This window comes from Oryx dammah, unplaced genomic scaffold (assembly GCF_014754425.2).
Source record: "Oryx dammah isolate SB20612 unplaced genomic scaffold, SCBI_Odam_1.1 HiC_scaffold_1, whole genome shotgun sequence".
NCBI lineage: Eukaryota > Metazoa > Chordata > Mammalia > Artiodactyla > Bovidae > Oryx > Oryx dammah.
Window position 1 is genome coordinate 52,412,539 of NW_024070185.1, and position 21,229 is coordinate 52,433,767.

Consider the following 21,229-nt stretch of genomic DNA (forward strand, 5'->3'; position numbering starts at 1 on the left):
GGGGTCGCACAGAGTCTGACACGACTGAAGTGACTTAGTAGCAACAGCAGCAGCAGGCATTTTAGCTTCCATTAATTTCTCTGTTCAGGTGTTCTGAGGTAGATTTCCAGGGTCATTAGCCAAATACAAGAGGAGCAGGTGAGATGATGGAGTGGAGTCATCCAGAAGTAACAAGTTCCATCTGTTTCTGCAGAAAATGAGTCATGTCCTCTTGGACAAATCCCTAACATTGCAGCTTTATTATCTTAAAGCCCAAGAGCTTGAACTGCGACTTAATTAAGGTCCCTTTAAATATGAAATGATAGGAAAGCAATACATCAACTCATGTAAAATAAGATTTTACACTGTATTTTCCAGACATTCTACTTGGAAAGGGAAACCTTCAAACCTTAAAAAATTGGTATGACTATGTACAAAATAATGCAAGAATTAACAAGAAAGTCATCATTTGCTACGCAGAAAGAAATTTAAACTACACTCCTACATCTTAAATCCTTCAGTTCAGTTCAGTCGCTCAGTCGTGTCCGACTCTTTGCAACCCTATGAATCGCAGCACGCCACGCCTCCCTGGCCATCACCAACTCCTGGAGTTCACTCAGACTCACGTCCATTGAGTCCGTGATGCCATCCAGCCATCTCATCCTCTGTCGTCCCCTTCTCCTCCTGCCCCCAATCCCTCACAGCATCAAAGTCTTTTCCAATGAGTCAACTCTTCACATGAGGTGGTCAAAGTACTGGAGTTTCAGCTTTAGCATCATTGCTTCCAAAGAAATCCCAGGGCTGATCTCCTTCAGAATGGACTGGTTGGATCTCCTTGCAGTCCAAGGGACTCTCAAGAGTCTTCTCCAACACCACAGTTCAAAAGCATCAATTCTTCGGCGCTCAGCCTTTTTCACTGTTCAAGTCTCACATCCATACATGACCACCTTTGCTGCTGCTGCTAAGTCGCTTCAGTCGTATCCGACTCTGTGCGACCCCATAGATGGCAGCCCACCAGGCTCCGCCGTCCCTGGGATTCTCCAGGCAAGAATACTGGAATGGGTTGCTATTTCCTTCTCCAATGCATGAAAGTAAAAAGCGAAAGTGAAGTCACTCAGTCCTTAGTGACCCCATGGACTGCAGCCTACCAGGCTCCTCCGTCCATGGGATTTGCCAGGCAAGAGTACTGGAGTGGGTTGCCATTGCCTTCTCCGATGACCACCTTTATGATCTCTTAAACCCTTAGAGGGTTATTAATTATAGTTCTCCAGACTTCACATCCAGCGTGTTTGGCCTTCACAACCTCAGGCCTTTGGCCCTCTTTCTGTATAAAACCAAACACGGCTGTGGGAGTGGTTCTGAAAGAGCTCTAATTTTTATGTATTTATTTAAGGTCATTCTGTGAAGGCTCAGGGGCCGTGAGTCTTAGGTCTTCAGGTGTCCGTAGGAGGGCGCTCCGCAGTGTCAGTCAAAACTGGTTGACTCTAAGGGGTGAAAGTCGGCTCCGTCTAAATAACCAGACCAAGAAAGAGTGCGATCTCAGATGCAGGGAAGGGACCATGGAATTACAACCCAGAATTTACTTTACTTTCCTCTCTCGATTCGCAGCCACGGAAGTTAAGTCATCGACTGCGTAACCTCTCCAAGCGCTCGTAGGACTGAACGGGGCAGTTACAGGCATCCAGACACTCAGGCTGGACTGACCTAGGAAGCCAGCACCGCCCGGGTTCCGCCTGTACCTCCCAACTTGTAATAAGTGCGTAGCTCCCCGGGACTCCACTTGAGAGCCTCCAGCCTAACTAATGTAGAAGGCACTTTTAATTGGCCACCGCTTTACTCAGATTTAGGACCTCCCGGCCCACGTGGGGGCGTGTCTCCTCAGTTAGGGGCGGGGCGTTCCAGGTAGGGAGTAACCGCCGCGGCCCCCGGCGTCGCGGCCCCCGGCGTCCCGTCCCCCGTCCCCGCCCCGCCCCGCCCCCGCCTCCAGTGGAGAGGCCAGGCTGCCGGTGGGGGCGGGGTCACAAATGTCCTGTAACTCCAGGTACCAGTCCGGTTGCCTGGCGATGGGGGACGAGGCGGGGCCGAGGAGAAATAGGAGCCGCGCTCCGCCCGAGTAGGGCAAGAGCTGGAGAGGCGGCCGCGCAGCCGCCTTAGCTCTCTCTCGGGCCTCGCGCTCCGCCCAACCCTGGATCCCGAGCCGCACATGCGCAGCGCGAGCGACCACCTCCGCCCCTCATAGGGCTCGTGGCGGGGCTACGCGTGCGGCGCTGGTGGCACCACGGTCGGAGCCGCCCAGGAGCCGGTGAACGGAGCAGTCTCGTGAGAGGGGCTCGGGAGGGCAGGCGCAGGAGGAAGAAGCGCCGCGTCCACCGCGGCTGAGGAAGATGGTGTTCGAGTCGGTGGTCGTGGACGTGTTGAACCGGTTCTTGGGGGACTATGTGGTGAACCTGGACACGTCCCAGCTCAGTCTGGGCATCTGGGCAGGTAACGAGACCGCCGCAGTCCCTCCATCTCGCCTCCCGTGCTTCCGTTGACAGAGCCGGCCCTGCCTTCCTGGGGCCTCGGGCCCCACTCTGCCACCTGCCGCCGACTCGTTTGGGGTCATGTAACGTAGAGCCGGGAGGCAGTTGCCGGGCTTCCACCGGCGAGTTACTGTTCTGGCCGGAGGGGATTGGGGTCTCTGAAGCCGGATGAAAAGGGCGCCCTCCCCACCCCCCCCTCCCGCCCGCCGCCTTTCGGCCGAAGGGAACCACAGTAGACTCCAAGGGTCTGGAGTTCAAATTCCACCGAGCCGCCCTTTACTGCCCCTCGAGGTCCGGTTTCAGCTGTGTTGGGCGAGGGGCGGCCTCGAGACACACCTGGGCTTGGTCTCGTCCCTGTCATTTTTGCCCCTTGGATTGTGATGGAGGCCCGGGCAGCTCACGGAGGGCCGCACGCCGCCCCGCACGTGAAAGCAAGGAGCTGTGACCGGAGATGCCGTCCTCCTTCCGCGCCCAGCCTCGGGGTACGGCCAAACCCTGCTGGCTGCTCGGCTCCCCCTTCCGGCCTCACCGCCTCGAGTCCGGGAGGCTCGCCTGGGTTCGGCTGATAACAGAGCGAAAACTCCTGTGCAGGATCGCTCGAAAGATTGGTGGTGTGTTGTCAATTTACAATCTGACCCAGCAGTGTGTCAAGCCTGTTAAGGGTTTGGGGCTTTGTGGGTCGCATTGAATTAGTGAAATTTTAAAGAAGCTAGGTGCGCTGTCCTTATGCTAAGTGAGATGTGAAGTTGGATGGTGAAGGACTGATGCTTTACTTTGTATCCGTTTATTCTGGTGTACTTCTTTATTTGGAGTTTAATTTTTAGTGCTGTGCTTCCACCTGTTTTTGTATTACAAGCTTATCTATTTTAAACACCCATTAGAAATTAGATTCTTTTTCTTATGAAATGTCTTTCCCAGGCCAAAGCTAGGGTTAATCTTGTGTAATATATAGATATATTTTTAAAAATTTTAGTCTTTTTGAATATGCACACACTTGACAGTTTTCTTCTAAAGTACTTATTTATCGTGATATTTCTCCTTTATTTAATAGTGTAAATAGGTAATTTAGTTTGATAAAGAAAACTTCTTGTTAACTGCTGTTGATATCTAGTACCTTCCATGGTGGCTCAGATGGTAAAGCATTTGTCTACAATACGGGAGACCTGGGTTCGATCCCTGGGTCACAAAGATTACCTGGAGAAGGAAATGGCAACCCACTGCAGTACTCTTGCCTAGAAAATCCCATGGACGGAGGAGCCTGGTGCAGGCTACTGTCCATGGGGTCGCAAAGAGTAGGACACGACTTCACTTTCACTTTCACCTTGGTAGAGAGTGGGACTGCAGGAATGAAGAACATAAAGGCTAGCTCAGCATCACGGACTAGTACCAGAAATTTACAGATAGTTTAATCTGTGCTGCTTTTCATTTGTAAAATAATAATGATAAAACTTGTCTCCACCCACCTCAGTAGGAAGCCTTGAGAACATTTTGTGATGTGCTTTGCTTTTAACCTGTAGTCGAAAATTGCTTCTACTTCAAGGTGGAGGTTGGTGTAGAGTTTGATTTATCAGTGGATTTGTTAATTTGAAATACTCATACACTAAATTCACTCTTGCGATGCACAATTCTATCAATTTGACAAATACAAGGAAGCATGTATCCAGCATCACAGCCTTATACAGAAAAAACATCAGTTCAGTTGCTCAGTCGCCTCGGACTCTTTGTAACCCCGTGGACCGCAGCTCACCAGGCCTCCCTGTCCGTCACCAACTCCCGGGGTTTACCCAAACTCATGTCCATTGAGTTGGTGATGCCATCCAACCATCTCATCCTCTGTCGTCCCCTTCTGCTGCCCTCAATCTTCCCAACATCAGGGTCTTTTCCAGTGAGTCAGCTCTTCACATCAGGTGGCCAAAGTATTGGAGTTTCAGCTTCAGCATCAGTCCTTCCAATGAACACCCAGGACTGATCTTTAGGATGGACTGATTGGATCTCCTTGCAGTCCAAAGAACTCTCAAGAGTCTTCTCCAACACCACAGTTTAAAAGCATCAATTCTTCGGCACTCAGCTTTATTCACAGTCCAGCTCTCACATCCATACATGACCACTGGAAAAACCATAACCTTGACTAGACGGACTTTTGTTGGCAAAGTAATGTCTCTGCTTTTGAATATACTGTCTAGGTTGGTCATAACTTTCCTTCCAGGGAGTAAGCGTCTTTTAATTTCATGGCTGCAGTCACCATCTGCAGTGACTTTGGAGCCCCCCAAAATAAAGTCAGCCACTGTTTTCCACATCTCAGAATTCCCTCTGCTGCCCCTTTGTAGTCTCCCACCCAACTCCTACCCTTCCTCCTGGCAACCATTGGTCGTTTTCCATCCCTACAGTTTTGCCTTTTCTAGAGTGCCATATAAATGGAATTATGTGGTATGTATCTTTGTGGACCTGATTTCTTAGTTCATTCCTTTCACTTACTAAATGAAATGAATTTGAGAGGCATTCGTGTGTGGCATGCATCAAAATTGTGCAACTGTCGCTACATCTAATTCCAGAACATTTTCAACACTCCAAAAATAAATCTCATACCTGTTAACAGTCACTACAAATTTATCCCCATGTTCCTCTGGCAATCACTAATAAACTTTTTGTTTTCTATTGGTTGCCAATTCTGGACATTTCATGTAAATTGAATCATAATATACATGGCCTCTTGTTTCTGGCTTCTTTCACTTAGTACTATATTTTCAAGGTTCATTTATATTGTAGCATATATCAGTATTTCATTCTTTTTTGTGGCTGTTAGTAACATTCCATTGTATGGGTGTAACTCATTTTGTTTACCTTTTCATCAGTTGATGGAGATTTAAATTATTATTACTTTTTCCTTTTATGACTAATGCTGCTGTGAACATTCATGTACAGGTTTTTCATGCACATATACTTTAAGTTCTCTTATGTATAGAGGTGGAATTTCTGAGTCATATTGTAACTTTGTTTAGACATTTTAAGGAATTTCCAAACCCTTGAAAATTCTTTAAGTATTATGGATGCAAGTCCTTTGTAAGATAGGTGATTTGAAAAATACTTTCTCGGAGTTGTTTCCAATGCTGTCTTTTGCAAAACAAAAGTTTAAAATTTTAATCAAGTCCAGTTTATCAGAATTTGTGAATCATGCTTTTGGTGTTATATCTGTGAAATCTTTCCCTAACCCAAAGTCACAAAGATTTTCTCCTGTGTTTTATTCCAGAAGCTTTATAGTTTTATATTTTACTTTTTTTGAGTAATAGGTAGAATTTAAAATATTCTTGGAGAATTTAAAAAGCAATAATAATTCTTGATAAACTTAGAGGACTAAAACATTCGTTGAAAACCTCAATAATAGAAACTAGGTGCTACATAGGAAAAATGTTAAGATTATGGACTTCATATTTTAAGGTCTAGTGTTAGAAGGACCTATTAGTAAATGTGTGCTTTTGCTAGGCTTCCGTATAGTAATCCAGTTAATATCACTATTGGCATATGAATAGTATAATTAGTATACAGAAATTAAATTGATGGTTTCATATCTAATAATGGAAAATTTGTTTCAGAGATGTTCCTTTGAAAATTTGAATTCTCTTCCTTAGAAACATTGTTATATATGAAGTTTACAGAGCTAATTATAATACAGTAGAGCAGTGCCACGATACTGTGCTGTGCACTAAGGAGGCTGAGTCCTGGAAGCATCTATTTTGTGGAAGGAGAAAGAGAAATTGAGTTTCTTCTCAAACTGTTGGCAGATTCTGATGTTGATAAAGTATGTATTTTAAACGGTGTTATTTCCACCCTCCCTGTGTATCATCCATTTAGGGAGTTGGTGGTACTTCGTAGACACATCTGCGATTCGCCTCCCAACTGTGCTAAACCATCTAGTGTTTAATATTTCATTCAAGAGCTAGGCTGCATCAGGATCAGTCATATGTGATTGTTAGAAATACAGATTTTTGGGGGAACTACTTCCCAGATACTATAATTCATTTTTTGAAAGTGGGACACCCCCCACCAGTGTTTTTTAATCGAATGACACAGGGGATTGTGATGTCCAAATGCATTTTAAGGGCACTTTCAGGGCAAAAATATTAGAAATTCAGGGGCAGAAGTAGTAGTAAGGATGCCTTGTGTAATAGAATTATCATTTGTAACATAGAGTATACCTTTTAATATTATAGTTTTCTTCTTCTTACTCATTTTCTTTCTTTGCTCTGAAATTACAATACTTGGGCAAATTTAAACAATTTGTTACACCTGACATCTTTGTGTAACATTAGAAACTCAGACTTCTTTAAAAACGAAAACAAAAACAAATTGTATATTCTGTTTTTGAAATGTTAATCTGTTAAAATGTTTTTCTTTATGTATAGTCTTATGTTCAGTTCAGCTGCTCAGTTGTGTCTGACTCTTTGCGACCCCACAGACTGCAGCACACCAGGCCTCCTGGTCCATCACCAACTTCCGGAGTTTACCCAAACTCATGCCTATTGAGTTGGTGATGCCACCCAACCCTTGCATCCTCTGTCATCCCCTTCTCCTCCTGCCTTCAACCTTTCCCAGCATCAGGGTCTTTTCAAATGAGTCAGTTCTTCGCATCAGGTGGCCAAAATATTGGAGCTCTAGCAGCAGTCCTTCCAGTGAATATTCAGAAGTGATTTTCTTTAGGATGGACTGGTTGGATCTCCTTGCAGTCCAAGGGACTCTCAAGAGTCTCCTCCAACACCACAGTTCAAAAGCATCAGTTCTTCAGCACCCAGCTTTCTTTATAGTGCAACTCTCACATCCATACACGACTACTGGAAAAACTATAGCTTTGACTAGACGGACCTCTGTTGGCAAAATAATGTGTCTGCTTTTTAATATGCTGTCTAGGGTGGTCATAGCTTTTCTTCCACAGAGCAAGTGGCTTTTAATTTCATGGCTGCAGTCACCATCTGCAGTGATTTTGGAGCCTAAGACAATAAAGTCTGTCACTGTTTCCATTGTTTCCCCATTTATTTGCCATGAAGTGATGGGGCCAGATGCCATGATCTTCATTTTTTGAATGTTGAGTTTTAAGCCAGCTTCTTCACTCTCTTCTTTCACCTTCGTCAAAAGGCTCTTTAGTTCCTCTTTGCTTTCTGTCATAAAGGTGTGTTATCTGCATATCTGACGTTATTGACATTTCTCCTAGCAATCTTGATTCCATCTTGTGCTTCATTCAGTCTGGCAGCAGTTTGTATATCTTCATCACACACCCCTAATTTGTTCTTCCTTCTTTCCCTCTCTCCTTTTGTAATGACAAGTTTATTTTCTATTTCTTTGAGTCTGTTTCTGCTTTGTATATACACTTATTTAGATATATAGTTGACATCATATAATATTTGCCTTCTCTGCCTTTTTTCACTAAGCATGATATTCTCTAAGTTCATCTTCGTTGCTGTATATGGCTATATTTCATTTTTATGACTGAGTACTATTTTATTTTGTGTGTGTGTGTGTATGTATGTGAGACATCTTTTTAACTCAGTCATCTGTTGCTGGACAGTTGAGTTGTTTCCATGTTTTGGCTATTGTAAGTAGTGCTGCTATAAATACTGGGGTGCCTCTGTCTTTTTCAGTTAGTTTTCTTTTTTTCTGAATGTGTACCCAGGAGTGAAATTGCTGAATCATATTCTAGTTTTATTTTTACTTTCTAAAGGGACCTCCTTACTGCTTTCCACTGTGGCTGTACCAATTTACATTCCCACCAACAGTGTACAAGGGTTGCCATTTCTCTGTATGCTCTCTAACATCAGTTATTTGTAGAGTTTGTGATGATAGGTATTCTGACAGGTGTGAAGTGATACCTCATTGTGGTTTTGATTTCCATTTCTCTAATTATCAACACTGAGAATCTTTTCACGTGCCTATTTAGCCTTCTGTATGTTGTCTTTGGAAAAATGTTTATTCAGGTCTTCCACCCATTTTTTGATTTAGATTGTTTGTTTTTTGATATGAACTGTTGGCATACTTTTGGACATTAACCCCTTGTCAGTCGCATCATTTGCATCACTTTCAAAATTAGGAAATGTGAGATTGCCAACATTCCTTTGAAGGTTGTTTTGACTGTGGGTCCTTTGAGATGTCATATGAATTTAAAAATGAATCTCTCTATTTCTGAAAAGAATTGGGATTTAATGTGGATTACATTGGATCTGTAGGTTGCTTTGGGTAGTATTGATATCTTAACAATATTGTGAAAATGGAATGTTTTTCTATTTATATATGTGTTTTCTTTATTTCAACAGTGTCTTATACGTTTTGGGATATATATCATTCTTCTCTTCTCTCTCCCCATTGTTTTTTCCTGTGTATTTTGTTATTTTTGATACTGTTGTAAATGGCTTCCTTGGTGGCTCAGTGGTAAAGATTCTGCCTGCAATAAGGTGTGGGTTCGATCCCTGGGTGTGGAGGTTCCCCTGGGGAAGGAAATGGCAACCCATTCCAGTATTCTTGCCTGGGAAATCCCATGAACAGAGAACCCAGTGGGCTGCAGTCCATGGGGTTGCAAAAGAGTTGGGCACGACTTAGCAACTAACTAACACAATTGTAAATGTAATTGTTTTCATAGTTTCTATCTTGGATTGTTAAGTGTATAGAAACAACTGATTTTTGTATTTTGATTGTGTACCCAGCAACATGGTGAATTTCTTTATTCTAGCAGTTTTTTGTGGAATATTTTTCTTCATGTAAGATCATGCTGTCTATGAACAGAGAGAATTGTCCTTCTTCCTTTCCAATGTGGATGCCTTTTATTTATTCTTCTTGCCTAATTGCTCTATGCCATTGTGTTGAGTAAAAGTGGCAGAAGTGGACATCTTTATCTTGTTCTGATGTTAGAGAAGAAGACATATCTTGTACCATTACATATGAAGTTCATTGTGTGCTTTTCATATATGGCTTCAATATCTTGAGATAGTTTGCTTTTATTCCTAATTTTTTTAATGTTTTTAACATGAAAGAATGTTGACGTTTTTTGAATGCATTTTCTTCATCAGTTGAAGGGATCCTGGGTTAATTCATTCTGTTAATGAGGTGTATTACCCTGATTGAATTTGTATGTTGAACCATCTTTCCATTCCTAGAATATTACATTGAATAATAGTGATAATTCTTTTAGTGTATCATTCAGTTTTGGTTGCTAGTATTTTGTTGAGGATTTTTGCCTCAGTATTCACGAGGGATACTGATCTGTAGTTTTCTTGTGGTATCCTTGGCTTTGTTATCAGATTAATGGAGACTTATATGCAGTTTGGAAGTGTTTCTCATTTTTTGGAAGAATTTGAGGAGGATTGGTGTTCTGTTTTAAATGTTTGGTAGAATTCACCAGTGAAACTCTTCTGTTCCGAGCTTTTATTGTTGTCATTGTTGTTGGGATGTTTTTTGATTACTGATGAAATCTCATTACAAATTTGTGCAGATTATGCATTTCTTCATGATTCATTAGTGGTAGTGTGCATGTTTCTAGGAATTTATCCATTTTATCTAGGCTATCAAGTTTGTAGACACATAGCTGTTCATAGTATTCTTATAGTCCTTTTTATTTCTGTGGAATTGGTAATATTATATCCTCCTTCATTTTTCATTTTAGTTACAATTGACCCTTGAGCAACAAGGGGTTAGGGCTTCAAACCCCTACACAGTTGAAAACCTGCATTTAACTTTACAGTTGGCCTTCCATATCTGTGGTTCACATCCTCAGATTCACCTATGATATAATTCTGAAGTATGTATTTATTGGAAAAAATTCATATACAAGTGTACCCACAAAATGCAAAGCTCTGTTCAAGAGTCAGTTGTATTCCACTCCTCATATATCTTTCGTTTTCTCATTTGCCTTTCGCATCTCTTCTTTTCAATGCTGTTTTGTAAGGCCTTCTCAGACAACCATTTTGCCTTTTTGCATTTCTTTTTCTTGAGGATGGTCTTGATCCCTGCCTTGATCCCTCCCTCCCTGTACAATGTCCGTCCATAGTTCTTCAGGCACTCTATCAGATCTAATCCCTTGAATCTGTTTCTCACTTGCACTGTATAATCATAAGGGATGTGGTTTAGGTCATACCTGAATGGTCTAGTGGTTTCTCCTATTTTATTCAATTTAATGTGAATTTGTCAATAAGGAGTTCATGATCTGAGCCACAGTCAGCTCCTGATCTTGTTTTTGCTGACTGTATAGAGTTTCGCCATCTTTTGCTGCAAAGAATATAATCAATCTGATTTTGGTGTTGACCATCTGGTGATGTCCATGTGTAGAGTCTTCTCTTGTGTTGTTGGAAGAGGGTATTTGCTATGACCAGTGCATTCTTTTGGCAAAACTCTTAGCAAAAGGTCAAATTTGGCTGTTACTTCAGGTATCTCTTGACATCCTACTTTTGCATTCCAGTCCCCTATAATGAAAAAGGACATCTTTTTGGGTGTTAGTTCTAGAAGGTTTTGTAGGTCTTTATTGAGCTGTTCAACTTCAACTTCTTCAGCATTACTGGTCCGGGCATAGACTTGGATTACTGTGATACTGAGTGACGTGCCTTGGAAATGAACAGAGATCATTTTGTCGTTTTTGAGATTGCTTTCAAGTACTGCATTTTGGACTCTTTTGTTAACTATGATGGCTACTCCATTTCTTCTAAGGGACTCTTGCCCACAGTAGTAGATATAATGGCCATCTGAGTTAAATTCACCCATTCCAGTCCGTTTCTCCTGCCCTCAATCTTTCCCAGCATCAGAGTCAAATGAGTCAGTTCTTCACATCAGTTGGCCAAAGTATTGGAGTTTCAGCTTCAGTATCAGTTCTTCCAATGAATGAATATTCAGGACTGATTTCCTTTGGATATCCTTGTGTCCAAGGGACTCTTATGAGTCTTCTCCAACATCACAGTTCAAAGGATTCAGTTCTTAGGTGCTCACCTTTCTTCATAGTCCAGCTCTCATATCAACACATGACTACTGGAAAAACCATAGCTTTGTTGGCAAAGGAATGTCTCTGCTTTTTAATAAGCTGTCTAGGTTGGTCATAACTTTTCTTCCATGGAGCAAGCATCTTTTAATTTCATGGCTGCAGTCACCATCTGCAGTGATTTTGGAGCCCCCAGAAATAAAGCCTGTCACTGTTTCTAGTGTTTCCTCATCTATTTCCCATGAAGTGATGGGACCAGATGCCATGATCTTAGTTTTCTGAATGTTGAGTTTTAAGCCAACTTTTTCACTTTCTTCTTTCACTTTCCTCAAGAGACTCTTTAGTTCTTTTTCGCTTTCTGCCATAAGTGTGGTGTCGTCTGCATATCTGAGGTTATTGAGATTTCTCCCAGTAGTCTTGATTCCAGCTTGTGCTTCATCCAGTCCAGCATTTCTCATGACGTATTCTGCATATAAGTTAAATAAGGAGGGTGACAATATACAGCCTTGACGTGCTCCTTTCCCAATTTGGAACCAGTCTGTTTTCCATGTCCAGTTCTAACTGTTGCTTCCTGACCTGCACACAGATTTCTCAGGAGGCAGGTCAGGTGGTCTGGTTTACCCACCTGTTTGAGAATTTTCCACAGTTTGTTGTGATCCATACAAAGACTTTGGCGTAGTCACTAAAGCAGAAGTAGATGTTTTTCTGGAACTCTCTTGCTTTTTCGATAATCCAACAGGTGTTGACAGTTTGATCTCTGGTTCCTCTGCCTTTTCTAAATCCAGCTTGAACATCTGGAAGTTCATGGTTCACATACTGTTGAAGCCTGGCTTGGAGAATTTTGAGCATTACTTTGCTAGCGTGTGAGATGAGTGCAGTTGTGTGGTAGTTTGAGCATTCTTTGGCATTGCCTTTCTTTGGGATTGGAATGAAAACTGACCGTTCCCAGTCCTATGGCCACTGCTGAGTTTTCCAAATTTGCTGGCATATTGAGTGCAGCACTTTCACAGCATCATCGTTTAGAATTTGAAATACCTCAACTAAAATTCCATCACCTCCACTAGCTTTGTTCATAGTGATGCTTTCTAAGGCCCACTTGACTTTGCATTCCAGGATGTCTGGTTCTAGGTGAGTGATCACACCATCATGATTATCTGGGTTGTGAAGATCTTTTTTGTATAGTTCTGTGTATTTTTTTTTTTTTTTACTTTACAATATTGTATTGGTTTTGCCATACATCAACATGAATCCACCACGGGTGTACACGTGTTCCCCATCCTGAACCCCCCTCCCTCCTCCCTCCCCGTACCATGCCTCTGGGTCGTCCCAGTGCACCAGCCCCGAGCATCCAGTATCATGCATCAAACCTAGACTGGCGATTCGTTTCATATATGATATTATACGTTTCAATGCCATTCTCCAAAATCATCCCACCCTCTCCCTCTCCCACAGAGTCCAAAAGACTGTTCTATACATGTGTGTCTCTTTTGCTGTCTCGCATACAGGGTTATCGTTACCATCTTTCTAAATTCCATATATATGTGTTAGTATACTGTATTGGTGTTTTTCTTTCTGGCTTACTTCACTCTGTATAATAGGCTCCAGTTTCATCCACCTCATTAGAACTGATTCAGATGTATTCTTTTTAATGGCTGAGTAATACTCCATTGTGTCTATGTACCACAGCTTTCTTATCCATTCATCTGCTGATGGACGTCTAGGTTGCTTCCATGTCCTGGCTATTATAAACAGTGCTGCGATGAACATTGGGGGTATACGTGTCTCTTTCAATTCTGGTTTCCTCAGTGTGTATGCCCAGCAGTGGGATTTCTGGGTCATAAGGCAGTTCTATTTCCAGTTTTTTAAGGAATCTCTACACTGTTCTCCATAGTGGCTGTACTAGTTTGCATTCCCACCAACAGTGTAAGAGGGTTCCCTTTTCTCCACACCCTCTCCAGCATTTATTGCTTGTAGACTTTTGGATCACAGCCATTCTGATTGACGTGAAATGGTACCTCATTGTGGTATTGATTTGCATTTCTCTGATAATGAGTGATGTTGAGCATCTTTTCATGTGTTTGTTAGCCATCTATATGTCTTCTTTGGAGAAATGTCTGTTTAGTTCTTTTTTGATTGGGCCATTTATTTTTCTGGAATTGAGCTGCAGGAGTTGCTTGTATATTTTTGAGATTGTTTGTCAGTTGCTTCATTTGCTATTATTTTCTCCCATTCTGAAGGCTGTCTTTTCATCTTGCTTATATTTTCCTTTGTTGTGCAGAAGCTTTTAATTTTAATTAGATCCCATTTGTTTATTTTTGCTTTTATTTCCAGTATTCTGGGAGGTGGGTCATAGAGGATCCTGCTGTGATTTATGTTGGAGAGTGTTTTGCCTATGTTCTTCTCTAGGAGTTTTATAGTTTCTGGTCTTACGTTTAGATCTTTAATCCATTTTGAGTTTATTTTTGTATACAGTGTTAGAAAGTGTTCTAGTTTGATTCTTTTACAAGTGGTTGACCAGTTTTCCCAGCACCACTTGTTAAAGAGATTGTCTTTAATCCATTGTATATTCTTGCCTCCTTGTCAAAGATAAGGTGTCCATAGGTGTGTGGATTTATCTCTGGGCTTTCTATTTTGTTCCATTGATCTATATTTCTGTCTTTGTGCCAGTACCATACTGTCTTGATGGCTGTGGCTTTGTAGTAGAGCCTGAAGTCAGGCAGGTTGATTCTCCAGTTCCATTCTTCTTTCTCAAGATTGCTTTGGCTATTTGAGTTTTTTTGTGTTTCCTTACAAATTGTGAAATTATTTGTTCTAGCTCTGTGAAAAATACCGTTGGTAGCTTGATAGGGATTGCATTGAATCTATAGATTGCTTTGGGTAGTATACTCATTTTCACTATATTGATTCTTCCGATCCATGAACATGGTATATTTCTCCATCTATTAGTGTCCTCTTTGATTTCTTTCACCAGTGTTTTATAGTTTTTTATATAAAAGTCTTTTGTTTCTTTAGGTAGATATATTCCTAAGTGTTTTATTCTTTTTGTTGCAGTGGTGAATGGAATTGTTTCCTTAATTTCTCTATTTTCTCATTATTAGTGTATAGGAATGCAAGGAATTTCTGAGTGTTGATTTTATATCCTGCAGCTTTACTATATTCATTGATTAGCTCTAGTAATTTTCTGGTGGAGTCTTTAGGGTTTTCTATATGGAGGATCATGTCATCTGCAAACAGTGAGTGTTTTACTTCTTCTTTTCCAGTTTGGATTCCTTTTGTTTCTTTTTCTGCTCTGATTGCTGTGGCCAAAACTTCCAAAACTATGTTGAATAATAGCAGTGAAAGTGGGCACCCTTGTCTTTTTCCTGACTTTAGGGGAAATGCTTTCAATTTTTCACCATTGAGGATAATGTTTGCTGTGGGTTTGTCATATATAGCTTTTATTATGTTGAGGTATGTTCCTTCTGTTCCTGCTTTCTGGAGAGTTTTTATCATAAATGAATGTTGAATTTTGTCAAAGGCTTTCTCTGCATCTATTGAGATAATCATAAGGCTTTTATTTTTCAATTTGTTAATGTGGTGTATTACATTGATTGATTTGTGGATATTGAAGAATCCTTGCATCCCTGGAATAAAGCCCACTTGGTCATGGTGTATGATCTTTTTAATGTGTTGTTGGATTCTGATTGCTAGAATTTTGTTAAGGATTTTTGCATCTATGTTCATCCATGATATTGGCCTGTAGTTTTCTTTTTTTTGGTGGCATCTTTGTCGGGTTTTGGTATTAGAGTGATGGTGGCCTCGTAGAATGAGTTTGGAAGTTTATCTTCCTCTGCAGTTTTCTGGAAGAGTTTGAGTAGGATAGGTGTTAGCTCTTCTCTAATTGGTAGAATTCAGTTGTGCAGCCGTCTGGACCTGGGCTTTTGTTTGCTGGAAGATTTCTGATTACAGTTTCAATGTCCGTGCTTGTGATGGGTCTGTTAAGATTTTCGATTTCTTCCTGGTTCAGTTTTGGAAAGTTGTACTTTTCTAAGAATTTGTCCATTTCTTCCACATTGTCCATCTTATTGGCATATAATTGCTGATAATAGTCTCTTAGGATCCTTTGTATTTCTGTGTTGTCTGTTGTGATCTCTCCATTTTCATTTCTAATTTTATTGATTTGATTTTTCTCCCTTTGTTTCTTGATGAGTCTGGCTAATGGTTTGTCAATTTTATTTATTCTTTCAAAGAACCAGCTTTTGGCTTTGTTGATTTTTGCTATGGTCTCTTTTGTTTCTTTTGCATTTATTTCTGCCCTAATTTTTAAGATTTCTTTCCTTCTACTAACCCTGGGGTTCTTTATTTCTTCCTTTTCTAGTTGCTATAGTATATGCAAAAGCAGAGACATTACTTTGCCAACTAAGGTCCATCTAGTCAAGGCTATGGTTTTTCCTGTGGTCATGTAAGGATGTGAGAGTTGGACTGTGAAGAAGGCTGTTCAGTTCAGTCGCTCAGTCGTGTCCGACTCTTTGCGACCCCATGAATCGCAGCACGCCAGGCCTCCCTGTCCATCACCATCTCCCGGAGTTCACTCAGACTCACGTCCATCGAGTCCATGATGCCATCCAGCCATCACATCCTCTGTCGTCCCCGTCTCCTCCTGCCCCCAATCCCTCCCAGCATCAGAGTCTTTTCCAATGAGTCAACTCTTCACATGAGGTGGCCAAAGTACTGGAGCTTCAGCTTCAGCATCATTCCTTCCAAAGAAATCCCAGGGTTGATCTCCTTCAGAATGGACTGGTTGGGTCTCCTTGTAGTCCAAGTTACTCTCAAGAGTCTTCTCCAACACCACAGTTCAAAAGCATCAATTCTTCGGTGCTTAGCTTTCTTCACAGTTCAACAAAACTCTCACATCCATACATGACCACAGGAAAAACGATAGCCTTGACTAGACGGACCTTAGTCGGCAAAGTAATGTCTCTACTTTTGAATATACTATCTAGGTTGGTCATAACTTTCCTTCCAAGGAGTAAGCGTGAAGAAGGCTGAGTGCTGAAGAATTGATGCTTTTGAACTGTGGTGTTGGAAAAGACTCTTGAGAGGCCCTTGGACTGCAAGGAGATCCAACCAGTCCATTCTGAAGGAGATCAGCCCTCGGATTTCTTTGGAAGCAATGATGCTAAAGCTGAAATTCCAGTACTTTGGCCACCTCATGCGAAGAGTTGACTCATTGGAAAGGACTCTGATGCTGGGAGGGATTGGGGGCAGGAGGAGAAGGGGACGACAGAGGATGAGATGGCTGGATGGCATCATGGACTCAATGGACGTGAGTCTGATTGAACTCTGGGAGTTGGTGATGGACAGGGAGGCCTGGCGTGCCACGATCCATGGGGTCTCAAAGAGTCAGACATGACTGAGCGACTGAACTGACCTGAACTAGGTGTAGAGTTAAGTTATTTATTTGACTTTTTTCTTGTTTCTTGAGGTATGCCTGTATTGCTATGAACTTTCCCCTTAGCACTGCTTTTATAGTGTCCCAGAGGTTTTGGGTTGTTTTCATTTTCATTCGTTTCTATGCATATTTTGATTTCTTTTTTGATTTCTTCTGTGATTTGTTGGTTATTCAGCAGCATGTTGTTCAGCCTCCATATGTTGGAATTTTTAGTAGTTTTTCTGCTGTAATTGAGATCTAATCTTACTGCATTGTCGTCAGAAAAGATGCTTGGAATGATTTCAATTATTTTGAATTTACCAAGGCTAGATTTATGGCCCAGGATGTGATCTATCCTGGAGAAGGTTCCGTGTGCGCTTGAGAAAAAGGTGAAATTCATTGTTTTGGGGTGAAATGTCCTATAGATATCAATTAGGTCTAACTGGTCTGTTGTATCATTTAAAGTTTGTGTTTCCTTGTTAATTTTCTGTTTAGTTGATCTATCCATAGGTGTGAGTGGGGTATTAAAGTCTCCGACTATTGGTGAAGGCCATGGCACCCCACTCCAGTACTCTTGCCTGGAAAATCCCATGGATGGAGGAGCCTGGTAGGCTGCAGTCCATGGGCTCGCTAAGAGTCAGACACGACTGAGTGACTCCACTTTTACTTTTCCCTTTCATGCATTGGAGGAGGAAATGGCAACCCACTCCAGTGTTCTTGCCTGGAGAATCTCAGGGACAAGGGAGCCTGGTGGGCTACTGTCTATGGGGTCGCACAGAGTCGGACACGACTGAAGTGACTTAGCAGCATTATTGTGTTATTGTTAATTTCCCCTTTCATACTTGTTAGCATGTGTCTTACATATTGCGGTGCTCCTATGTTGGGTGCATCTATATTTATAATTGTTATATCTTCTTCTTGGATTGATTCTTTGATCATTATGTAGTGTCCTTCTTTGTCTCTTTTCACAGCTTTTGTTTTAAAGTCTATTTTATCTGATATGAGTATTGCTACTCCTGCTTTCTTTTGGTCTCTATTTGCATGGAATATCTTTTTCCAGCCCTTCACTTTCAGTCTGTATGTGTCCCCTATTTTGAGGTGCTTCTCTTGTAGAGAAAATATATAGGGTTCTTGTTTTTGTATCCATTTAGCAGTCTTTGTCTTTTGGTTGGGGCATTCAGCCCGTTTACACTTAAGGTAATTATTGATAAGTATGATCCAATTGCCATTTATTTTATTGTTTTGGGTTTGAGTTTATACACCCTTTTTGTGTTTCCTGTCTAGAGAATATCCTTCAGCATTTGTTGGAGAGCTGGTTTGGTGGTGCTGAATTCTTTCAGCTTTTGCTTGTCTGTAAAGCTTTTGATTTCTCCTTCATATTTGAATGAGATCCTTGCTGGGTACAGTAACCTGGGCTGTAGGTTATTTTCTTTCATCACTTGAAGTATGTCTTGCCATTCCCTCCTGGCCTGAAGAGTTTCTGTTGAGAGATCAGCTGTTATCCTTATGGGAATCCCCTTGTGTGTTATTTGTTGTTTTTCCCTTGCCGCTTTTAATATTTGTACTTTGCGGTTGATCTTTGTTAATTTGATTAATATGTGTCTTGGGGTGTTTCGCCTTGGGTTTATCCTGTTTGGGACTCTCTTGGTTTATTGGACTTGGGTGATTCCCCGTTTTAGGGACGTTTTCAACTATTATCTCAAGTATTTTCTCATGGTCTTTCTTTTTGTCTTCTTCTTCTGGGACTCCTATGATTCGAATGTTGGGGTGTTTAACACTGTCCTGGAGGTCTCTGAGATTGTCCTCATTTCTTTTAATTCGTTTTTCTTTGTTTCTCTCTGATTCATTTATTTCTACCATTCTATTTTCTGCTTCACTAATCGTATCTTCTGCCTCTGTTATTCTACTATTTGTTGCCTCCAGAGTGTTTCTGGTCTCATTTATTGCATTATTCATTATATTTTGACTCTTTTTAAAATTTATTTCGTCCTTGTTAAACCTTCCTTGCATCTTCTCAATCCTTGTCTCCAGGCTATTTTATCTGTGATTCCATTTTGATTTCAAGATTTTGGATCATTTTCACTATAATTATTCAGAATTCTTTATCAGGTAGATTCCCTATCTCTTCCTCTTTTGTTTGGTTTGGTGGGCATTCTTCCTGTTCATTTACCTGCTGAGTATTCCTCTGTCTCTTTATCTTGTTTATATTGCTGCGTTTGGGGTGTCCTTTCTGTATTCTGGCAGTTTGTGGAGTTCTCTTTATTGTGGAGATTCCTCGCTGTGGATGGGGTTGTACGGGTGGCTTATCAAGGTTTCTTGGTTAGGCAAGCTTATGTTGGTGTTCTGGTGGGTGGAGCTGGATTTCTTCTCTCTGGAGTGCAATGAAGTGTCCAGTAATGAGTTATGAGATGTCAGTGGTTTTGGAGTAACTTTGGGCAGCCTGTATATTGAAGCTCAGGGCTGTGTTCCTGTGTTGCTGGAGAATTTGCATGGCATGTCTTGCTCTGGAACTTGTTGGCCCTTGGGTGGTGCTTGGTTTCAGTGTAAATATGGAGGTGTTTGATGAGCTCCCCTCAATTAATGTTCCCTGGAGTCAGGAGTTCTCTGGTGTTCTCAGGATTTGGACTTAAGCCTCCTGCTTCTGGTTTTCAGTCTTATTTTTATAGGAGTCTCAAGACTTCTCCTTCTATACAGCACCGTTGATAAAACATCTAGGTTAAAGATGAAAAGTTTCTCCATTGTGAGGGACACCCAGAGAGGTTCACAGAGTTACATGGAGAAGAGAAGAGGGAGGAGGGAGTTAGAGGTGACCTGAATGAGATGACGTGGAATCGAAAGAGGAGAGAGCAAGCTAGCTAGTAATCACTTCCTTATGTGCACTCCACAACTGGACCACTCAGAGATGTTCACGGAGTTATACAGAGAAGAGAAGAGGGAGGAAGGAGACAGAGGTGGCCAGGAGGATAAAAGGGAGGAATCAAAAGGAAAGAGACAGATCCAGCCAGTAATCAATTCCCTAAGTGTTCTCCACCGTCTGGAACACAGAGATTCACAGAGTTGGGTAGAGAAGAGAAGGGGGAGGGAGGAGACAGAGGCAACCTAGTGGAGAAAAAGGAGAGACCAAAGGGGGAGAGAGCAGTCAAGCCAGTAATCTCACTCCCAAGTAAAAATGGGTACTGAAGATTGGGTTCTTAAAGGTACGAAATTGATAACAAGTACCAAAAAGCAAAGATTAAAAATCTAGAGTAGAGGTTGGAATTTCAAAAATACAATATTAAAGAAAAGAAAAAAAAAGTCACAAAAATTATTTTAAAAAATATATATATGAAGTTTGCTTTAAAAAAATAGGGTCTTTTTTTTGCAAAATAATAATAGGTTATAAAAGTGAAAATTAAAGGAGTAGTAGAGGACTTAAAAATTTAAAAAAAATTAAAAAAAAGAATGATTGTAAAAATAATAAAAATATATCTAGGACTTTTCTCTTGTGGTGTTGTGGGCAGTGTGGGGTCAGTTCATTTTCGGATAGTTCCTTGGTCCGGCTTTTATTTCTCAAGATCTATAGGCCCCTTCCTTTGCAGTCGTTACTAACTACATGGTTTTAATCTATTGCACCTGTCATTTCCAAGGCGGTTCCCTCTGTTTTAGCTTCTTCTGTTTGCTGGTCTCTTCAGTGTTCAATTTCTGCCCTGACGCAAGGGGGTGGTGGTGGACACTTTCTTAGGCTCACTTGTTCATTCGCACTGTGGGGAGGTAGGAATCCTGCAAACAACACTGGCGTGTGCTCGCAGTGTCTCAGCCACATTGGGCCTGCCCCTGCTACAGCGCGTGTGCTTTCCCTGCCCACGCTGCTCAGGCTCTAGGTTGCTCCACCGGGAACTGTCCGAGGCTGGCCCTGGGCTGCATGTACCTCTCAGGTCTAAGCTGCTCAGGTTCAGGCACTTGGGTAGTCCTCAGAGGCGCAGACTCGGTTGGGCCTGCGTTTTGTGCCCTTCCCAGGTCCGAGCAGCTCAGATGATCAGGTGTTTGGTGAGCGTGGTCACTGCGACTTATCACCACCCTGGCCATGCTGCTTGGTTTTCTACCTAGAACAACCGGCGCACCTTCTCAGGTGGATGTTGACCGTCCAGAACCCCAAGAAGTCTTAGCAAAGAAGCCTGCTTGCAGTTTGGTAGATAATATCTCTCTGGGGCTCTGGTTGCCTGTCACCGGAGGGGGATGGTCTGCAGCTGGCTAATCCTGTTGCTTCTTTTGTTCTGTGCGCGGTCTTGGTGGTGTCTTGAAGTGAAGTGAAGTCGCTCAGTCGTGCTGACTCTTTGCGACCCCGTGGACTGTAGCCTACCAGGCTTCTCCGTCCATGGGATTCTCCAGGCAAGA

At 41.8% G+C, this 21,229-nt stretch overlaps 1 protein-coding gene across 3 annotated transcripts in view; it reads left to right on the top strand.

Annotated features, from left to right (window-relative positions):
• Nucleotides 1-2,241: 2,241 nt before the first annotated feature.
• VPS13A (vacuolar protein sorting 13 homolog A) overlaps nt 2,242-21,229 on the top strand; it is a 277,384-nt gene continuing 258,396 nt past the window's right edge. For all 3 annotated transcript variants that reach the window (XM_040257403.1, XM_040257484.1, XM_040257562.1), the window contains exon 1: nt 2,242-2,463. In XM_040257403.1, the coding sequence (XP_040113337.1) occupies nt 2,364-2,463 (100 nt within the window). In that variant the 5' untranslated portion in view covers nt 2,242-2,363. The remainder of the gene's footprint in view (nt 2,464-21,229) is intronic.